This window comes from Papio anubis, chromosome 13 (assembly GCF_008728515.1).
Source record: "Papio anubis isolate 15944 chromosome 13, Panubis1.0, whole genome shotgun sequence".
NCBI classification, from domain to species: Eukaryota; Metazoa; Chordata; class Mammalia; order Primates; family Cercopithecidae; genus Papio; species Papio anubis.
Window position 1 is genome coordinate 32,336,268 of NC_044988.1, and position 22,618 is coordinate 32,358,885.

Genomic DNA, 22,618 nt, shown 5'->3' on the forward strand with positions numbered 1-22,618 from the left:
CACTCAAATTCACAGCTGGATTCCTTTTATCACTCACAATGTATATGCCAGATTAAATGGATTAATAGTCTGACCTAATCAATTACTTATCAAACACAACTATGTTACTGGGCTAGCTTAAAAATAGGTAGTATCCACCTAATTTTTATTGGGGTCTTTCATCCTGAAATAATTTGCTCTCCTAAAGAGCAAAGTGTGCAAAGTTTGGTTCCACTACACTTACTGTATTATTTTTAACACTGAGGAATGTAACAGGTTTTAATTCAGTATAGAAAACAAAGACCTGTAATTTAATTTTCAAGCTCAACAGAGAATTTCCTTCCTTTTTCCTTAGCATAGAAAGACAAAAGATGCTAGCTCCCATTCCTACTTGAACCAAATTAGCCAAAATTATGATGATAGTTACTTAATGGGTATAGTGAAAATAAACGACATCTAAAATGTGATCATATTCAAGAATAACTTATTTACAAGAGCATTAGAAACCTGGTTCAACATAAGATCATAGAAATGTCATTTACGGAAAAAAATGTTTTGCAGGTGAAAATTACTATTTTTAAAACATAGAACAAGGAGTTTAACATTGGTGTGTTGGTGTGCTTTTACATAAAGATCCAAAATTATTGTAATTGAAGTTCTGCAGCATAACACTTTTATTACTAATGCTCTGATTCAGCATCAGCATTCCTAAATAAAAGCTGGAAAATAATAGTAGCATATATAGTGTCTATAGCAATTAAAATTTCTATTAAAATTAAGACAACTAAAATGAACAATGCTTTTGGGGAGGAACTGACATTTAACATAAATTTAGTACAAAATGTACAAAATTCTGACTATTCTGGAGTAGATAATGAACAATATTAAGATAACTGTAACAACAACAAAAAAAAAACCTAAGGACATTAGACAACTTCAAGAAAGACAATGTACAATGATGAGGCATAGTAGAAATTATTAATGCATATATATGTTACACATATATAAGTATTTTAAACATGTTTAGTCACATGCTACATTTAAATATATGTTTAAATAGTCACGTATTAAATTTAGTTTCTTAAAACTCTGGCAAAAAATATATTGAGCTGATTACTTCACCTACAAATTTCTTCCACCTTCACCCAGTACAAATGAAAAAACTAGTTAAACTACAAACTGTAGTCAAACACCAACCCTTCTTTATATAAAACACATCCTTGTGAAAATTTATTCATTGTAAAACACGGGGCTTTACCAAATCAATAAATCAAGTAAATGAGGAATGTAAAAAGAAAATTCATGATTTTCTGTATTATAAAAATGCTGCCTCTTTATTTAGGTTTGATGTTGTAATCCTCATGACTGTGTACAATAAATCTTTGTACTAAACTGATCTGTAGAAAAATGATGGAATGATAATAGTGTAGACTGTTCAGCAGTCATCTTCCTGTGATAACTGATGACAGTGATTAATGTTGAAGATGATTAATCAGCACACTGGTAACATATACAGGTTGCCTGGGTAACTTTTTTCACTTTTCAAAGGTTTTCTCTTAACTAATTCTTTCCTTGACTCGGAATAGATTATGAAAAACTATTACTTAAAGAGAGAAATGAAATTACTGTAATTTTTATCTTAAAGAACTAATTACCAAAATCTAAAATAAAACAATCCCCTTAACACTGAAGCCAAAGTGCTGGAAAGACATACAGGACAGGAGCAAAGGGAGGCAAAGATGAGCTTAAAAGGCAGCATTATTTACAGAGCCACAAAAGAAGCGAGCAGGTAATACTGCACCAGAGTTTCCTTTAGATTTTATAGGGAGTGACAGCCAGAACAGAAATTCTTAATTTTCTTCACATCAGAAAAGACTCCAATGACAGTGTTCCTCTTAGATTATCTTGCCTACACAAGAATTTTTTTTTTCCTCTCATCTCTTTTTCTTTTTATAAAAGTGCAGAATAGAGTCTTTTGCAGTTGCTAACTATTCTGACAGGCTCAAAGAGATCAACACATCTAAAAGAGAAAAATAATACTGTATAATAACATTGCTAATAATGGAAACAATATACCCCATTTTAAAAGTACAATATCTTAAAGAACAGAATTCTCATTACTGCCATTTTCTGGCAAATGTAGTGAACATGGGTGTAAGTGGACCTCAAAAAAACCTCTATATATTCATATACACATAAATTCTGAAAACGCTTGCTGTAAAACATAATGCTATTAAATTTTTACATTGATTTTCATTATATGTATATACACTTGGAATAAAGACTTGGCCAAAGGATAAAAATGTAAACAGATTAAAGACTACAGCCAATTCTGTAAATTCAGATACTTAACAGAAAAATTATTTCTCTGTAAAAATCAGTAAAATTTGAAATAAGTCATATACTGAATTACAAACAGTTCCACTGCTACTTATCTATGGGAACTGGTGATGCACTCTGTGGATGGCTGTCCTTCCAATTTGGTATGAAGCATTTTCTTGCCTTCAGAAACAAGAATTCCTTTAAAATCTTATTACTATAGCTACATCGTCTAAAGTTGGTTATCCTAGGCTATCTCATAAATCATGAGTTAATATCCTTAACTGGGTTTATTATAATGCTCAAAATCAACTGTAAATTCTTTACAAAAATATAGTTGTCATTATATAACATTTTAGATAAGTGTGAAATTTCATATAATAAGTTTCATTGTCATCTCTCTCATTATACTTTGGTGGTCTTCCATAGAGACTAAAATGGGGAAAAAACTCTTCTTTTATCCTTGATAATACATTAATTATAACATCCCAATCACTACTTTCATCACCAAACTTGTTCAGAAGAGTTATCTACAGTCACTGTCTTCATTTCTGCCCATTCTACTCCACTGCTGACACCTTGTTATTTAGTTTCTGCCATATCCCTCCAAGAGAAGATCATCTTTTCCAAAGTCACCAAGGAACAATCTTTTAATCTGCAAATTCTATGACCTTTTCTTATTTTTCACACTCATTGTACTATCAAATTACACTTGAAATTAATAACAATCTCTTTTATCAAAAAGCTCTTCCTCCTTGCCTTCCAAGACATTCAATTTTTCTGATTTTCTTCCTAGCTGTCTGGCCAGTCTTTCTATTTGCCTCAGAAGTTTAATTTCTTCTCTTTGAACAGGAAAAAAAAAAAAAAAAGAGTTGAGCTGGGGTGTATTCTGCTCTCTCAACACTCTGTTTTAAAGAGTTTGGTCACTAATAACTATTATCCGTATGTGAATAACTCCCAAATCTGTAACTCTATCAATAATCTTTCCTTCTATTGAGCTACAGTTCTATATCTTTAACTACCCATTGAATCTTTTTAAATACCCTATCATCATTACTAGTCCACCTGTTTACATGAAATCATCAAAATTCAATTTAGATTTTCATCCTTTCTGTTAAACTTTCTGCCAATAACTGCTGTTACATGCCTTGGGGGATACACAGTCTGCCCTCAATGAATTCAAATTCTACTGACAGCATAAGAAAAAAGTGGTAATCTTGGGATCCAGTCATCTTGGCATCATTTTTTCTCAAAGAAGCCTAGTAAGAGCCAGATTTCTTTTTTTCTCTCATCTTCCAAATTTAATAAATTACTGAGTCTGCTTCCTAATTATGTCTCAAAAATATACCCACATATCTATATCTTGCCACACAGATCCCTAGAGTTCAGGCCACTACCTACAATAGGTTCTTAGTGCCCTCCGAATAAACTGCAAACCCTTAACAAGGCTTAGGAGGCTCTTTAGAATATAGCCCCTGCCTACTGCTGTCTTCCCAAGAGTATATACAGTCCAGCCTTATGGAACTACCCACAGTTCCCCAACCCTGGAGCATTAGGTTTTTTGTCTTGTTTTGTTTTTGTGAGACAAGGTCTCACTGTGATGCCCAGGCTGCAGTGCAGTGGCACAAACTTGGCTCACTCTGCAGCCTCGACCTCCCAGGCCCTGGTGATCCTCCCATCTCAGCCTCCTGAGTAGCTGGGACCACGTGCACGTACCACCACGCCTGGCAACTAATTTTTTGGATTTTTTTGTAGAGACAGGGTTTCACCATGTTGCCCACCCTAGTCTCAAAGTCCTGGATTCAAGCAACCCACCTGCCTCAGCCTCCCGAAATGCTGGGATTACAGGCATGAGCCACTGACTCAGCCAACTCTGGGGACATTTGAACAGGTATTTTCTTCTGCTTGAAACAATTTTTCCTTCTTACCTCCTCTAATCTTCACTTTGTCTTTCAGGTCTCAGGAGAAATCCTACTTTCTCCTGATAGCTTCCCAAACAACCACTGCTTTTCCACCTTGCTCTTAACAAGTCCGAATCTAGTGTCCTCCTGGTATTCCCATAGCACACTATCTTTACTTAGTACACAGCAATTATCACATCTATAGTGTAAGTGTGTCTCCAACAAGACTACAAACTCCATGAATTCATGGACTATACTTATCTTTTTCACCTACATATGTAGCCACAGCACCCAATATATACATAGAATCTTTGATTTGTTGAAAGAATAATCTCCAAAGAAGATGAGTTTAAGACCCTATTGAAACATTAATATTAGAATATGCTGTACTAGAGGCATCTTCTATATAATTTTTTAAAAATTCTACATAAACGTAATTGTATATCACAGCCATTTTAAATCAAATTATTAAGTGTTTTTTCTTAATTTTCTAATGTGACTTCATGTTCAATTTCTATTACAACAGAATTTTATAACAATTCCCATATTCAAAGAATTAAAAGACTCAAAAGACTTTGGGTATAGTTTTTTAAAATAAAGAAACAAGATAAGGATTAAGTAAACTCAAATGAACAAATCAAGTCTTCAGCTATTGCTCTGAACCTTCTGACATATCATTTACTGTGTTTTAATAAGTACACCTGATTCACTGAATTGTGGATTCAGATCTAATGCTCTAATCATGTCATCTTAGAATAAGTGGCCTGGTATGATTCCTTTGTTTTTATGAGACAGAAGCACTCAGAGATCTTTAATAGCTGAAATGCTAAGAATAAGTAATTAGCCTAATAGTAATTGTTCTGACTTCATTGTTAATTAACCACTTGAAATATATTTGAGCTTGGTAACATTCAACTGATATTCTACTATGTTCTCTTAATAATCATTGAAACTTTCTACCAAAAAAAGGTATTCTAAGAAGCCTCTAGTTACTAATTAGTTAACACACCTAGAAATCCTGATGTAGGTACTATTATTATCCCGTTTATTATGGATGAGAAAACTGAGGCATGTAACTTAAACAATTCTATCAGCACCAAGGTCATATAACTTCATATAACTAGAAATGGGCAGAGTGAGAACTTGAATATGCTATACCACCTACTAGATCAAGGAGCAACATTTTGTTTCATTCTTTTTTAACCTACCCATATGCAGTATTAGGCTAAAAATATGACAACTATTTAGATGTTTAACACACCAACTATTATGTAGTCCTGTCTAGAGTCTTTTCTATGTTTTCATTCTTCTATATTATGGAAATTAGATATGCTGTAATTTTTTAATCCAGTTAATAGTTTTCCATGATAGATCATCCTCTAAAAAAATCTTAATTTCATTTCCAGCAATGCAGAGTATCTGACAAGATGACTGTCTATTCTGTAGATCTTAGCTAAGACTAATAAAAATGACTGAATCATGGAATATTCAGAGTTTCTATACTACCTCTGCTGAAGCATCCATACAGACGGGCTTGTTGGAATTTGAATTAGAGCTCAGAAAATGTTAAAAATCAATGTGCCACAATACAATATCTTTTCTTTCTGAAATCTCAGAGTTGAGCTCTCAGGTACACACCATCACACCTACTTCTAAAGGAGTAGGAATGACGGCCTACAGCTTCTCAAGACGCCAAAAGAAAGGGCAATCTCAACTCATTCATTCACCAATGAGTTGGTTTCAGTGAGTCTCCGGTACAGGTGCCAGGGGTTGTTGCTCCCTGACCTTTACATTTGATCACAAATTGCATTCAGCAATGGCAAGAAAATGATATTTAACTCTACTTACTAATGGCACTGCAATCAAGAGCAATAACTGAGAAACAGACAGAGCTTTAAGGAAGGCTGTAGGCCAAAGACACTGTTCAGGGTAATTAAGCCCCATAGCAATCCCATAGGTAATCCTGCAGTACAACTAACGTCTCTATTCCTGCTTGAGCACAGGGCCACCCTTCCTTGGTGCATGCCAAATAATTCATCATATACCCTGATCTTTTCATTTTGTTGTTTCAGTCAATCATGCTTATATAGGACATGTTTTGTTACAAGGATCGGCCACGCAGAGGAAAGTAAAAAGCAATTTTTCAAGTCTCACCCAGGCCTTTTTATTGTACTACTTCGTTATTTCAAAAAAGTCTGTGCTGTAGGAGTTATCTCTGTCTCTCTCTCTGTCTCTCTCTGTCTCTCTCTCTCTCTCTCTCTCTCACACACACACACACAGCCACACACACAGACAACAGGTCTTTGGTATCAAAAGTTAAGTTGGACACACAGTACATCACACAGGCACATGCAAATAAACACAGAGGGAGACCTTCCCAATGGTTCCTACTTGGCTTATAGGGTGTGACTGAGGAAAAAAGTGTTCTAACTCCAAATACAGTAGTCTTCCACTAGTGCCTCTTTTTCCCCATCCCTGGCAGAGATGGTGATGGGGTATGATAAAACTAGGTCTACTTTGCCAAAAATAAACTTATTTTGCCAAATGGCCAATTTGACAAATTACCCATTCAGTCAAAACTTTTCTTTTAACCATTTACATTGTTAACAGCTATTTGTACTGAATAAAATAGTTTCAAAGAATCTTTTAAGAATTCTTTGATATTTAAGTTGACGAGTTCAAGCTTTTAATTTACCTGAAATACTGTTGTAATCCAGCACTGTGGTCTACCTATGTTATATTCTGCCATTTTGCTATTTTCTGGTCTAACAACTTTTGGGGATCAGAATCTATTTATTTTAAATCAAAGGGTTATGAATGTTTTGAATACCAAAAAGTGTATAAATTATAGTACAGAAGATTTGTTTAACACACTTTCTATCCACTTAAATACATTCTATACTTCCCTTAATTCACACACTTCTTAACCAATAGAATTGGATGAACATGTTGCTTCCATTTTAAGTAACTAAAAAGCATGCAGTATTTGAAGTATCAATGATAAAATTGGCATTCAGCTGAGTTAGACTGATAAATAATTCTATTGCAAAATATCAGGTTTGAAATTGCGATGGAAAAATTAAAATCAAATTAAAACTTAATAATTACTTCCCACTAAAAATTTCAAAAACTTTTGCAGCTATTCTATGCAGCATGATTTGTGATAAACTTTCTATGTAGCTAATACAAACACATTTCAGGCAGTTTATAATTTAGAAAACTGGTCATTGGACAAAATGATAAATCAGAGTATTAGGTAAATTTAACAAAATAGCCATTCAGTGAATTTATGTTTCAGCAAACTGATTTTTAAAAAACTATCTATCTATTCAGTGAATTGATCACCCAGTAAATTTTCTTTTGGTGAAGGAGTAATCAGTTTTCAGATAATTGACCTGCTTCCCAAAATCACAGCCCTTTAAAGCTTAAAAGTATTCAGATCATCGAGTGCAGGCTCCCATTTCACAAAGAATCTGAGAAAAATCAACCAAATGGATCCAACAGTATCAGATCAAGCATTGGAATACAAGACTCCCAATTCCCAGTCAAAAGCTCTTTCTAACAGACTATGGTTAATAAAAAAAGGAGGAAGGCACTCAGAGGTAGGAAGGCCTGACATATGTGCAAAGCGCTTATTACACAATGAAAGAAATACTCATATAACATGGAGAATGCAATCTTAAGAGTTTCTCTTAGACGTTTCCAAGTTTCTTTCTCACATAAATGAGTAAGGCTCTGTTTCAGGATGTTTAACAAGATTTCAAGTGAGGCAAACTCTGCGTGTGTGTGTGTGTGTGTGTGTGTGTGTGTGTGTGTGTGTGTGTGGCGCTATCAACTAAAATGGTTCACAGGACTTTATATTCTATAGGAATTCTGAACCATCTTGCCAACTTGTTTTTCTCTATCTACCAAAATACTTTACATGGAGTATCTTGGTGTTCCATGCTCAGTATTTTATTATTATACAGCGTTTCTGAGTGTTTCAGGCTCAGAATTTTATTATTACATCATCTCTGGATGCCATTTATAATATGCAAACTGACTCTATTTACACTGAAATAAAGAAACCAAAAACACTAATTTCTAGTTTTCCTGGAAGAGGCAAAAAGCAAAATTCAACACAACAGTAATTGTAACCAAAATAAACAGGGAACAAATTTCTGAATTTTCACTTGCAGCAAATAAGTGTAATTTTGGGGTGTGAGATGGAAACCTTTTCAATGTAATGGTTTGTGTAACAGCTTTTACAAGGTGCACTTTTCACTGTCAAACAGCATGAAATGCTCATAAGGGTAATCAGTTTTAGATGGCAGGTTTACAAGCTTTCCACAACATGTACTATTTATCCACGTTAAAATGCTTCCCAATTACCTCTTTACATATTATGTTCATGCATTCTTTTAAAAATATTTAAAAACTGCTTTGTATAAATATAACTCTGAAACCAACCATACTGCTTGATTTCTTTAATCATCTGATGCATACTATTGGCTTTTACTAGCTCACAAGTTGCCTATGCCTAATTTTCATAAAAGTAGTATTTCTACAATATGATATTAAGGCAAGGTAGAAGCAAACACCTCCCAGTATAACTGACTCAAAAATTTTATTTTCTATGTAATCTTCCTTATGAAGGTAATATAAATGATATTCTTGTTGTACCATAACAGTTAGCTAATATTTACATATTATATTCAAAATCAGATACAAATATGGGCTGATTATTTCTCATGATCCATGGAGCCACTTTTCTCACAAACCAAATTTATAAGGATGGTGTTTTCTAAATAAAACTAAAAGGTTATATACATACAAAAACTCTATTCCCTTTCCCTATAAGGTTTACTCAACATTGAATACATAAATTCTTTTTAAATTAAGACAGCAATGGAAGTTTTTTAAATGTAGGACAGCGAATCAATCCATCTTCCCCTCTCTCTCTCTTTCTCCCTTTCTCTCTTGCTCCTTTCTCTCCATTTTTTTTTTTTTTTTTTTTTTTTTTTTTTTTTTTTTTTGAGACAGGGTCTCATTCTTTTGCCAAGGCTGAAGTGCAGTGGCACGATCTTGGCTCACTGCAACCTCCGCCTCCCAGGTTCAAGCAATTCTCCCAAGTAGCTGGGATTACAGGCACCTGTCACCAGCCTGGTTAATTTTTGTATTTTTAGTAGAGATGGAGTTTCAGCCTGGGGGAGCCTCTGCCTCCTGGGTTCAAGTGATCCTCCCACCTCAGCCTCTTGAGTAGCTGAGATTACAGGTGTGTGACACCACACCCAGCTAATTTTTTCTTTTTTTTTTTTTTTTTTTTGTAGAGAGGGGATTTCACCACGTTGGCCAGGCTGCTCTAGAACGCTGGACCTAAAGTGATCCTCCTACTTTGGCCTCTCAAAGTGCTGGGATTACAGGGGTGAGCCACCACGCGGGCCTCTTGTTCTCTTCTCTACCTTTCCTCCACCTCCAGTTATAAGGACCTAGTCAGTCGCACAGCCAAACACTGGCTACACAATGGCCCCTCCAAAATACTCTACATATAAAGCCGAATCAGGAGTGCAGCTTAATTGTATCATTTCCTTCTTTGAAATTATTTTCACACATCTGGATGACTACTTGTAACATTATCCATAGGATCTTATAGTCACACCATTTTAAACATTATGGGCATCAAAAATAACAGTTAAGCTATTTTCAGTACTTAGACATAAGCCACCTGGCCAAAATATTCAGTGTCTCAAAACAAAGCTTACTGTGAAATAGGATCAGTATCTGATTTGAGTATTCCTGGCTTGTTCTTTCCAAAGTACAGTAGAATTACTTCATAATAAGACCACTGAAGGTCAACACTAATCATGTCATATTACTTTACTTTATCTATGTTCAGAGAAATGTAAGCTCACAGACTCTAAAGCTGGACAGGCCTTCAAGGTGACCTTGAGTCATGGTTAGTGCCATGATCTATTTGAATATCCATAATGAAGCTCTACCATACCACTTTATAAGGAATGTTATGAATTATAGAATTGAGCTCTTAAGTTGACTCAACGATAATGCTATTTTTGTTTCAAGTAAATAAATAGTAATTACCTATAGAGAAGTAAAAGAAAGGCTTCAAACCATTTAATAAAGATATATTAATTCATTTTTTTTTCTTCTTCTTGAGAGGGCTCTAAACAAAAATATCATCTTCCTAAGGTAAATATGTAAGTAAAAGGTTGTAAAAGAAAGGTGCAAAGGGTGAAGCTGGTATTTCCTGAAGCTCAGGGTTATTTCAGGACATGCAACATGGTTGCAGTAAAAGCTATCACCTGGCTTAAAATAATAGGATTCAGTCCACTTTTTAAGCATACCAATTCTGTTAGTTATTCTTAGAAAGAGAGGGAAATTTATAACTAGCTTTGAATGACCAGAAAAAACCTGCAAATTTCTTACTTTTAAAAGTTATTGATGCTGGCAATTCTACTGGTAAATTCATTTTTCTTCCAAACTGAATATTAACAAAGCTACCACCAATGTTGAAAATTTGTTTATTATTTAATGTCAGCTGAATAAAAATCAATAACTATAGAGAATAGGGTAACTTCAGAAAACAAGATTCTAATATGTTTTATATTGATTCTAAAAAATCACACTTCTTTAACTGGTTAAAGCACAGGCTTTACATATAGAAAATTTTCTCAATTTAACAGGAAAAACCCAAAAATCTCTCTCCTTGAGAAATACACAGAAATTTTTACAAAATTGTCATTTTATATAGCAAGACTGAATTTTTTTTCAGTTACAACCTATTCTCCTAAGGATACTAGTCCCAGCTTTTAATCCAAATTTCCCAAACAGAAACAACGGCATCTTCCTAAGAGAATATTAAAATACTTGTTAAAGCACAAGGTAATGTATACCAAGTAGAACTCTTTCAGTGCATTCAATTTACTTAGTAAATTGTTTTGTGAAATACTATAAGACTTAATAAACAATTCATAATTTAGGTAATTTATGTTCTTTCTCAAGGATACACAATCAAATTATTTTTATATGGGAGTTTAATATTTTAGGAACATCATACTATAGCTTATGATTTGTTTAAGTTGCTAAGAAGTGAACACTTTTATTTTTAAGTGGCCCACCTTTAGTATTTAGATTATGCTCTTTTTCATGTTTCAGTTTAACTTTACAAGACAAAAAAAGAACCTCAATAAAGAAAAATATCTAAAACTACTGCAGATCCTAGACACAGTTTCTTTAAAGAATTCATCCCTGTTTATTTCTCCTTGCTCTGAAGACAAGAACAAATGCTTCCTGAATGTGAAATTTACCCTAACAGTTCATTGCTTTAACACCTTTTGAGTAGAGGCAGTTGGAGCAAATATAAGCTAAGTTCTGCAGTGTAGCAGTTCTCTTGACAATTCTTAGTAAGGTTGCAAGTGAAAAACCTTTATGCTTTTTTGAATAACATCCCAGTGTGGGAGGATGAATACTAAGTAATAAATCAGGAAAAGAAAAAAATTGTACTCTCCACCTAGATAACATGAAGAATGGTAAGGCTAGTGTTTGGTACTTGCAAATTCTCCCAATAAATCTATAAATCAAGATCCCAACAAATCAAGATTGTCTTCTTTCATCTTTACCTCCTCTGTTACATCCAATTAAAAATTTTAAAAGCTGCTATTTATTGAACACCTATCACATATCTGCTACTAAACTTAATACTTTAATTTTCACAACAACTTTGTGTGAAAATTATGTGTGTGTTGGTTGCGTACTTTATTGAAATGGGACACTGAGCTTCAGAAAGATCAAATATTTTTCTTAAGAGCTCAGCATTGGCAAGACAAAACCAGGACACACATGAAACTACATCTGACTGTAAAGGCTATGCTCCTGCCATATTCCAGTCTGCTTAAAATACCTGTAATGTTTTCTGTATTTCCAAGCTAAAAGAAACAAAATTTGCATTTCATATTTGAAATATTCAAGTTATGAGAATGTCAATCTTGAGTAAAATCATTATCTTGCAAAATCAGTGAGAAATTAAAAACACTACAGTTAGTTAGCTTTCATTGTTCATACTAGTTGAAAGACCCAAAGACGTATTTGCTGCCTTACCAAAAGAGCACATTGCAGTAGATACCACTATATATATAAAGAGTTGGGATCTTGCTCTGTTGCCCAACCTGGAGTGCAGTGGTGCAATCATGACTCATTGCAGCCTCGAACCCTTGGGCTCAAGCAATCCTCTTGTATCAGTCTCTCAAAGTGCAGAGATTACAGGCATGAGCCACCACGGCTAGTCAACCAGTACCATTTTCCACCATGCCTGGCCAATGACTAGCATTTTTAATATACACAATAATAGTTCCAGATCTATTTAAGAATAAAACTAACAAGACCTACATCCACTATAAATTCAATAAAATATTCCATTACTGAAGGCAGGTCACAGTTGTTAGATGCTGGGAAAGATCCCAAAATGAGGAAAGCATTAACTTCCTTGGCTATCTCCTCTTTCTTCTCTCCTCAATAAGGACTAGTCCCCTAAGATACATCCTTTGCCTTTTCTGTTCCTCTCTGTACACACTCTCCCTGCATATTATTTTGCAACTTCAACTTTCACTTGCGTATCATGATGACTTTCTAATCTCTTGCTCCAAATCCTTCTCATTTACCTAAATTCTAATTCTATAATATGAACTACCTCATTGCAAATGCAACACAATGAGATCCAAGATTATATTCCCTCTCACATCACATCAGTGCTGACCCCTCAATCTCTCTATCAATTCCTAGAAGACAGCAGGCAACGTTCCTGAATGTCCCCGCCACTAGCCTTCCTGAAGCTTTATTCACTACCTAGATCTCTTCAAACTCTGAACCTATTTGGTTTAATTATCATACCCGCTCATAGTAACTTCAGTTATATTAATCATTGCTTCTCTAACATGTGCACAAAATGTTCCAAGGTGTAAAGGACTGGTTAAAGTCTGTAGAGATAATTTACTGTGTAAGTAAAATAAGAGCACTTACTTGGGAGTCAGCCAATTACTTCCAGAATCTTTACATGACAAGTATATTTGAAGTCCTGCCAAGCAATTTAACTAGGTGCTTTATAAATACTATCCCATTTAGACAACCAAGATAGAAATCAAGTGTTGTATGAGCACATGGGACAAAAGCCCTATAAGGTGATTATTCTCCATATTTTAGCATGATCATTATACTGGTTAATTAACTTGTCCAAGATCACATATCTAGCAAGCAAGAGTTACTAGAGTTCAAATTCAGGTGTAACTGACTTAAAGACCAGTATTCATTATATTATGCTATGTTGGGCCTGTTTCTGTCATTTACTAAAGCCACTTTAACCTGAGCCTCAGTGTTCTCATCCAGAAAAAGAAAGGATGTTATCAGTATCCTTATTAGGGGGAAAAAAAAGGCAATAGAAGGGCATCTGAAGTGAGGAATTCTCAAAGCTCCTATATGTGTACCCAGTATGATTCCAGTATGGTCCTTTATCCCATTGTCCCAGGTGCTGTTGAGAATCACTGGCTTTTCTTACACTATACATGAAGTGACGCATTATTTGAAGGTACACTGTGATAAGTTAAAGCAGCATACATTAAACCATATAGTAACCACTGAAAGAGTAAAACATAAATAGAGCAATAAGCCAATTAACAACATAAAATGGAATCATAAAAATTATTCAATTAATCCAAGAGAAGGAAAGAAAAAAGGAAAAAAGGAACCAAAGAATAGACAGAACAAACAACAAATAAATGGCAACACAGCAGATTTAAACCCAACCATATCAATAATCACATTAAATAAAATTCAAAAACACCAATGAAGACACAGAGATTGTCAAACCATATAAAAAACAAAGACAAACTAAATGCTGTTTACAAGAAATGCACTTTAAATATGACACAGATTAAAATCAAAATTATGTAAATATATATAATGCTATATTAATGTCAAAGGAAATTTCAAAACAGGAAATATTACCAGGAATAAGAGGAGTCATTTCATAATGATAAAGGAGTCTATTCATCAAGAGAATATAACAATCCTAAATGTTTATGTACCTATTGTCAGAACTCCAATATACATAAAACAAAACCTAGCTAATCTGAAAAAGAAATAATAAAATGCAGTATTATTGATGGATACTTTATACCCTTCTTTTAATACTGATATAACAAGTAGTAAAGATATAAAAAATTTGAACAGCATCTATCAATTTGTACAAACTGACATTTATAGAATATTCCACCCAGAAACAACAGAATTTATACCCTTCTCAAGTACATACAAAACATTTAAGAAGACAGACCATACCTGACCACAAAACAAATCTCAATGAATTTTAAAGGATTCAAATCTTACAAAGTAAGTTGTATGATCACAAAAGAATTAAGTTAAAAATCAATAACAAAAATATAAAGCAAATCAAATATTTGGAAACTGAATAATACATTTCTAACTAACCCATGGGTCAAAGAATTAAAAGAGAAAGTATTTTGAACTGAATGAAAATGAAAACATATTATCATCTGTGAGATGCAGAACCCCCTCAATAAATTTGGGTGAAGAACAAAAGAAAAAGAATTAAATGACTAAACAACAGTTTTACAAGTGAACAATTTCAGGAATTAAGATTAAAGGAAAGGGGATCATAAATTCATAAAATATTAGAACAGGAAGAATTCTAGAAATCCTTCTAAAATTTGTAAACTCACAAAATTCACATAGAAAACAGGAAGAACATATGATTTACTTAATAGGGTTTATAATAGCAAGTATTTTTTAATAAGCAGTCTTTGCCAGTAGTGACATTATATAAATATCTGAGTTCTTTAAATGACTATTTTCACCTAATAAAAGCAGATATAGATTCTACAAAATAGATGTGCATATTTGTTGGCCTTAATCTGAGTAATGTGAGCATTTTGTGCTTTATCTGTAAGTTTTCTATATTTCACAAAACACAATGAATAAGAATGCTGAATTCTCTATCCACATTGCCTAAATTCATACTGTAGCTTTACCACAGTTGAGTAGCCATGATATTGGTCAAGTTACTTAAGTAGTAATGCCTTAGTATTCTCAAATGTAAAATAAGAATAAACTATAAAATGAGTATAAATAGTTCTTACCTCCTTACAGTGATAATAAAGATTCAACAAGTTACTGCCTTCTGTGGGCTTACAACAGTGCCTGGTGCATGGTAAGAGCTCAATAAATGTTAACCATTATTACATAGCATAGCATTGATTTATAAATACTTGAAGCATTTTTTTTTTTTTTCCAGAGACGGAGTCTTGCTCTGTCACCCAGGCTGAAATACAGTGGCACGATTTCGGCTCACTGCAACCTCCGTCTCCTGGGTTCAAGCAATTCTCCTACCTCAGCCTCCCAAGTAGCTAGGATTACAGGCCCCTGCCACCATGCCCAGCTAATTTTCGCATTTTTAGTAGAGACGGGGTGTCACCAAGTTGGCCAGGCTGGTCTCAAACTCCTGACTTCAGGCGATCCGTCTGCCTTGGCCTCCCAAAGTACTGGGATTACAGGCATGAGTCACCGTGCCCAGCCAAATACTTGAAGCTTATTAATCAAAACACTGATTTGAATTTTTTAAATTAGGTAACATCAATTAAAATAGGACATCATCATAGAAAAATAAGTTGCTTAGAATTCATATTTTTAATAAGACAAGTTATTCAAGTTATTTGAATGCCAATGTTAAAACAAAGCTGGAAAAATCTCTTTTCAAAGCAAGAGAGATGATCCAATGGGATATTATGTATTACATGGAGTATTTTTGGATTAATCAATACATTTAATAATATCACATGAGATACAAAAGTTACCTATTAATGTTGTCCTGCTGCCTTCAACTATTTCTTATTATATGCTCCATTCAACCAGAATTTATAGATTTGAATACTTTAATTTTGAAGGTTAAAACATTTATTTATGAATTTGTTTTAAATGGCTAAAAGGCAACATTCAGCCTTTTAGCACTGGAACAATTTCCATTTGGTTAAAATAAATAAATAAATAAATGTGGAACACATTTCACATTTTTTTATTTTGTGCAACTTCGATGCTTTCAACGCTGCATACATTACTAAAAGCATAAATAGATGCTGTACTATCAAATTGTAAAGAATACCAAATTGATATAATTATACTTTATAATTTCTTCCAAGTATCAAAAGGACAAGTTTTTGTTTTTTCTTTAATTAAAATAATCTCATGGGTCTCTTATATGTTTGAGAGAATAAGATAAAACAAGTATATTTTTTACTAAATATCTTAAAAATATCATATTTTAATAAAAACTGCTATTTGTAATCAATGCTGTGTTTTTTGACACTGAGGCAAACCCTTCTTACCTGGGCCAAATGAGCATGCACCTGAATCAATATGGTAATAAAATACCAAATAAGTCTGTAAAGTATCAACTTATCCTGTTGTACTCTTTTGATAACTAAGTGCATTATTAAATCTACTGTACCTTTAACAACCTGCAGTTGCCCCTTGGTATCTGCAGGGTATTGCTTCCAGGACCCCCTAAGGATAAAAGGATCCATGGATGCTCTAGTCCCTTATATAAAATTCTGTAGTGTAAATTCTATGTAATAGTTGTTATACTGTATTTTTCATTTTTTTATTATGTTGGTACATATGTATGGGGTACATATGAAATTTTGTTATACGTAGAATATTTAATACTTTTTAAATTGTTTTTATACTCAAATATTTTCAATCCATAATTGGTTGAATCTGCAGATGCAGAACTTGCTCACAGAGGGCAAACTGTAAAATGTCAACTACAACCTCTGCATTTGTAAAATCAATCACCTTTTTCTTCTCCTCCTACCACACTCAAAATTATAAGGAAGTTTGTCATCATGGTACATGAAGGCAGTGAGGAAGACTAGGTAAATGTGGCAGAAACGGGGCCCACAGCACCACTTGTTCCTCAGAACCACCTCCCAGCCACCATCCATCCTTCAGTTAGCCAGCAGTAGATTAAAGCTCTCACCATGTGTGCTGCCTTCTTCCAGATTTTTGCAATGAAGCACAATAATCAGCAGCTTTCACCACTTGGGAGAATGATCAAGGCCAGGAAAACACTAATACACAGGTTGAATACTAACAGGACATTCTATGGTTCATGAAACCAAATGCCTCTACACAGAGGACAGCTGAAATGTGAACACAGAAGCCCAGAGCAACATAAGAAAGCTATCGTAGTTGCGAAGACCAACTGTGGTCATAAATATCATCACCATCAAATACTTAGCTACAGCTTTACTATTTACAAAACATTTTTACATACATTATTTTACTTGAACCCCGCAACAGCCCTTTTAAGAGGCAGTATAGATATTTTTATTAATACCTGTATTTTGCAGGTGAAGAAACTGAAAAAGGTTAAGAGACTTGTCTAAGGTCATTTTAAGTGAGCAGTAACTTGACTTCTATCTTCCCCCAAACTAACTGTAGATTTCAGAGTCTTTCAGCTGCAACACCATATCCCACATAGATAAAAGAGGAGTAAATTTTAAGAGGCAGGTTCCATAGCAAAGTCAGTAATTATTTCTATAAACCCCTGTATTCTTCCATAACTGCCTTTATTCATCAGTACTATTATTTCCTTTACTTCCTTACCTCCATTCATTCCTGGTTCTTTTCTTCAGATAATCCAAGATGTCAGAAACCATTTTGTCCATTTAAATCCCTTAGATCCTGATCTGCACAACCAAAGACATCCTTGGGTCAAATGCGAAACCAGTAAATATGGATCTTTCCCATCTGTAAAGTTCTGTGGCTACTACAGAAACTAGCCTAAGGAATAATGAAATCTGTGGACTCTCAGAGATAAATATTTCTACTATGTGCCAAAAAAAAAAAAAACAAAAACCAAAAAAACAAAAAACAAAAAACAAAACAAAACAAACAAACAAAAAAAACAACCAAGAAAGCAATAAATAATCAACACAGTATCTCCTGATGCTCTGGACTGACTATTCGCTACAGGATGGCCACATTCAGTGACTGAGCCAGAACCAACATTGAGAATAACTATTAAGCCACAATCAACAGCAAAATAAGACATTAATGAACCTCTAAAGAACTACCCAGATCATCATGTTAAAGGTTTACAGTATGTTCTGAACTCAAAGCTTACAAAGTCTTGAGGAGCTAGTCAAAACCAAGTAGAGAAAGCTAACAAAAACAATGGAGAAGAAACCCCTATTGATTAAATGCAACTGTTAGGCAGCATTACTTATAAAGAGTGAATATCCTCCTTTCATCTAAAATTTAAAGTAAAATAAACTTTATTATAGAAAAAAGGAACATTTAAATTACCAAACATCCAATTCCATAGAAATAACCATGGTTAACACCTTCTAGTCTATTTTGTAAAAATATACGACAGAAGGTGCGCGCATTTTTCAAGTAAATACTTTAGTCCTTATTGTTGTACAGAATAGCAGAAGATTAAAACTCTCAGCATTTCAAGTCCTTGACCTATATGAATTCATTTGCTCATCCCATTAACCTAATGACACTGGTAGTATTACTCTGTTTACAGATGGACAAATCAAAGCACGGAGCTGGTTTACTGTCTTTGTAGGTAGAGTTGCTGTGTGACACAGATCACATATGGAAAGTAAACCCTCATAGACTAATGCTGGCTTCCTCTCACATCACCTCTAATATATTTTCTTATCCTCTGCCCCTCTGGTCTTCCATTCCTAATGCAATGGCACCTAAGAGAGCCTATCACAAAATTATTCTAGCAGGCAATTTTATTCCAACAACAGTATGTACGGTTCCGCTGACAGGAACTGATAGGAACTCTGAAGCCAGAGACTGTGCTCTTCTATATTCTCCTGGGGATCATGATAGTGTTGTAAGTGACTTTTCTTAAAAAATATAAATAAATAAAAGCTAAGGAGGCATTTGGATAAGGAGACCTGATTTCTTCTTCAGAGTAGAAAAGATACCTAAAGGAAGGCAAGAGAAGCCCTAAAAATGACTAGTATGACAAGAGGCTGAAGAACAAAACTCAACCCATGGGATTTACCTCAGGTGAAAACTCTAAATCTTCCTGGCACATATATACAATGAACATTATCCCACTCACCCAAAATGAAAAGTAGTCTTGTTTCAGCTCGGCAGGGCTGACTCCAGAGTCAACAATGGCTTTTTTCTACATTCCCAAACTGATCCTGAAACAAACTTGGGCTTTGTGTTGCTGTTGTTGGTAATGGTGGTGGTAATGGTGGAAGTTCACGTGTGTGTGTATTTTAAAAGAGAAGAGATGACCTAAAGTTAAACACAGAAACACTGTGGCTGTTCCACCCTGGCATGGGGTAGATCTGCCCAACCTTACAAGATTATTTTGAATTACTAGACAAAGCAAAGGAGAAACCCTTCTGCCTTATTAGAAGAAACTCTTTTCTACCTTTGATGCTACTGGGAATCAAAGATCTTTTAAGTGATTTACAGATCAAATTCAACAACTTGAATCATTCATTATGCCAGTTAAGAAGACTTCAAAATAAGTCAGATTTATTATTTTACAGTTTTGTCCAATTTAGCTACTGGCATGAATGGTAAATAATATACATTATGAAGTAAAAATATGGTATTCAAAAAATGGGCACTGACTGAACATCTGCACTATGTAAGATATCTGCTATATATAAGACACTGGGGTTCAGGAGGTTTTATAAAAATAAATGGATTCAAAAAGAGAAATGTATTTCAGAAATGTGATTTCTATATGATTACAGTAGGATTGCCTATCTGGATTATGACAATGGAGCTATATTTTTAAAAATAATAAAAAACCTCTATAAAAATAGTACTTTTGTCAAGAAAATAAAGATCTATGTGAAAACTGACAACCTTGGGAAGATAAAAGACAAAAAAATAAGTTATTTCCTTATTGTTGAACTATCCTACAGTTTAGTCAGACCAAATACAGACTCCTGATGACTACAGGCTTCTTTCTTAATATTAATTTAACACTATCCAAACATATGGTGAGAATTCTATTCAACTTTAAAACAATGAGTAGATACAGAACAACTGGAGCTCTCTGTTAAGGAAGGAAATGTTTTCAAATGGTACAACCACTTCAGAAAGCACTTTGAAAGGTGCTTCTGAAGTCAAACATATAGTAACCATATGACCCAATGTTCCACTCCTAAGTATTGATCTAACAAAAATGAAAACATTTGTCTAAACAAAGACTTACAAAGATTCATAGAAACTATGTTCATAATAGCTAAAACTGAAAACCAAATATACCTCAAGAGGTGAACGGACAAACTGTAGTATATTCATAAAATGCACTACTACTCTGGAATAAAAAGAACTATTCATATGCTATTCATACACATAGCACATGAGTGAGTCTCAACATTAGGCTGAGCAAAAGAAGCCAGACACAAGTGTGCATAATGCATTTGTTAATCCATTTATATGAAATTCTAGAAAACAGAAATCTCACCTAGAGAGACAGAAAGTAGATCAGTGTTTGCCTGGGGCTGGGGATGGGTACAAGGGAGCTTTGGGGAGTATAAAAATGTTCTACAACTTGATTATGGTGGTGGTTACATGGATATAAATTTTAAAAACTCAACTGAACATTTTTTAAAAGGGTATATTTCATTTTATGTATTATATATTTTCATATATTATATATTTTGAGGTAATTTTTAAAAAGAACAAAATCTTAGAATACATTTAAAACAAGGAAAAAATATCCACACTATACTTATTGTACTGTTCAGATCATATCAAGGGAAAGAAAATTAACAGGAGGGTAAGCTGAATGGTGAGTATAGCTAGTAATACAGATACAGGTGGAACTAGGATCTATCTGATTGAATCAGAATAAATATCAGGACTTCTGTTAGAAATACTGAAAACAAATATTCTTTTTCCCAGTAGAGGTAAATATAGAACTAGTAAGTCTTAGAACCTATCAAAAGCCATAGCAGAACCATTTTATCAGAGCCATATCAGCCTATCAGTAGTAAAACGACTACTAAATGGCATACCAAGTAAATATGGAAATAATAAGCCTTAGGAGCTCCTAAAAGCCATATCAAGAGCATCACAATAAAGCAAACACCAGGAATCCAGAAGAAGGAAATGGATGTCACTAAGCTGGTGGAACACTGCTGAAATAGCCCCATCTTTGGACTTTTGAGTTAATTAGCTAATGTATTTCATTTGTGGCTTAAATCCACTGGAGTCATTTTTTAGGCTTTTTTACTTTTTTTTTTATTATTATTTGCAACAAAAGTAAAGTAATGCAAAGGAAAATAGACTGGAATGAATAAGATGCCAGTAAGACTTTAAAACTGGTTTCAAAATTTATAGCTAAATCTGTAAAGTAATTCTGCTGTTGGATAATATAAGTTCCCATTCATTGAGCATCTTTTATTTGTCCTATGTGGATATTTCTCATAAGCACTTATTTTAAAACTTGTAAATATTTTTAGATTCATTTCAACTACCTGCTCCACATCAGCCCCAGACTTAATGGGTCTGGGCTATAATTCTTGAATTGGTGGAGCAAAAACAGGGATATGTTATCTCTAATCTCAATCTACCACAATCGAACAGAAGTTGGGTCGAGGTTCTGGATTTCAGGCGGTTAGCTCCAAAATGGTAAGGAAAATGTAGGTGCCCTCTTTTCTATGAAGTTTCTCACAATTTTTCTTGGACTTTTTTCCAGGTCCCAAATAAATCACAGCCCTGAGGATACAAACACAAAACTTCTAAAAAAGAGATTTACAAAGTTGCCAGATGATAAAACTGCTAAAAGAAAAGGTTTTATTAAATGCAAAGACTCCCAGAATTAATGTGATTCATGATTTTAAATATTTCAGTTAAAAACTATAGAGAAAAAATCATAATTAAATACTGGTAAGGAAAGACTTAATTGGTCTCACTAACCACTTTGGAATTTTGAGAACCATTGCAGATTCCAGTTTATATTCCTCTGATAAAAAAATCTCTGAATAAAGAAGAAATAGGAGGCTGTCCCTGGTGAACTTCAGGTACAAAATCACTTGAACTTCATTTTGTCCAAATATCACTTCAACGAGAAAAAAAATTAAATACCCAGAGATGTCTGTGGAAAATCTTCAGCAGGACAATATCTTCCCAAATGTGTGGGAGGAAGAAAGATAAATAGCAACAGTAGAGTCACTCTAATTCCATAATTAACTCTCTTAATAATTAATAAAGAAATTATGTATTCAGTTTTTGTAATACAGAAATTGCAAATATAAGCTACGTTCATGCTCTGTAATTCCATAATTTCTCATCTATAATTGGTATATCTCTAAAATTATACATATATAATACATATAGATTGAATTCACATCCTG

The 22,618-nt window shown here is 33.9% G+C and overlaps 1 protein-coding gene across 15 annotated transcripts in view; it reads right to left on the reverse strand.

Moving 5' to 3' along the window:
• RFX3 (regulatory factor X3) overlaps positions 1-22,618 on the reverse strand; it is a 311,794-nt gene that overhangs the window by 191,011 nt on the left and 98,165 nt on the right. Inside the window, exon 2 of one of the 15 annotated variants that reach the window (XM_031654192.1) lies at positions 17,868-17,950. The exons of 13 other annotated variants lie outside the window; for them this stretch is intronic. In XM_031654192.1, coding sequence (XP_031510052.1) covers positions 17,868-17,877 — 10 coding nt within the window. In that variant the 5' untranslated portion in view covers positions 17,878-17,950. Of the gene's footprint in view, positions 1-17,867; positions 20,887-22,618 lie in introns of those variants that run through there. One more of the 15 variants, XM_031654191.1, reaches the window with a different exon arrangement.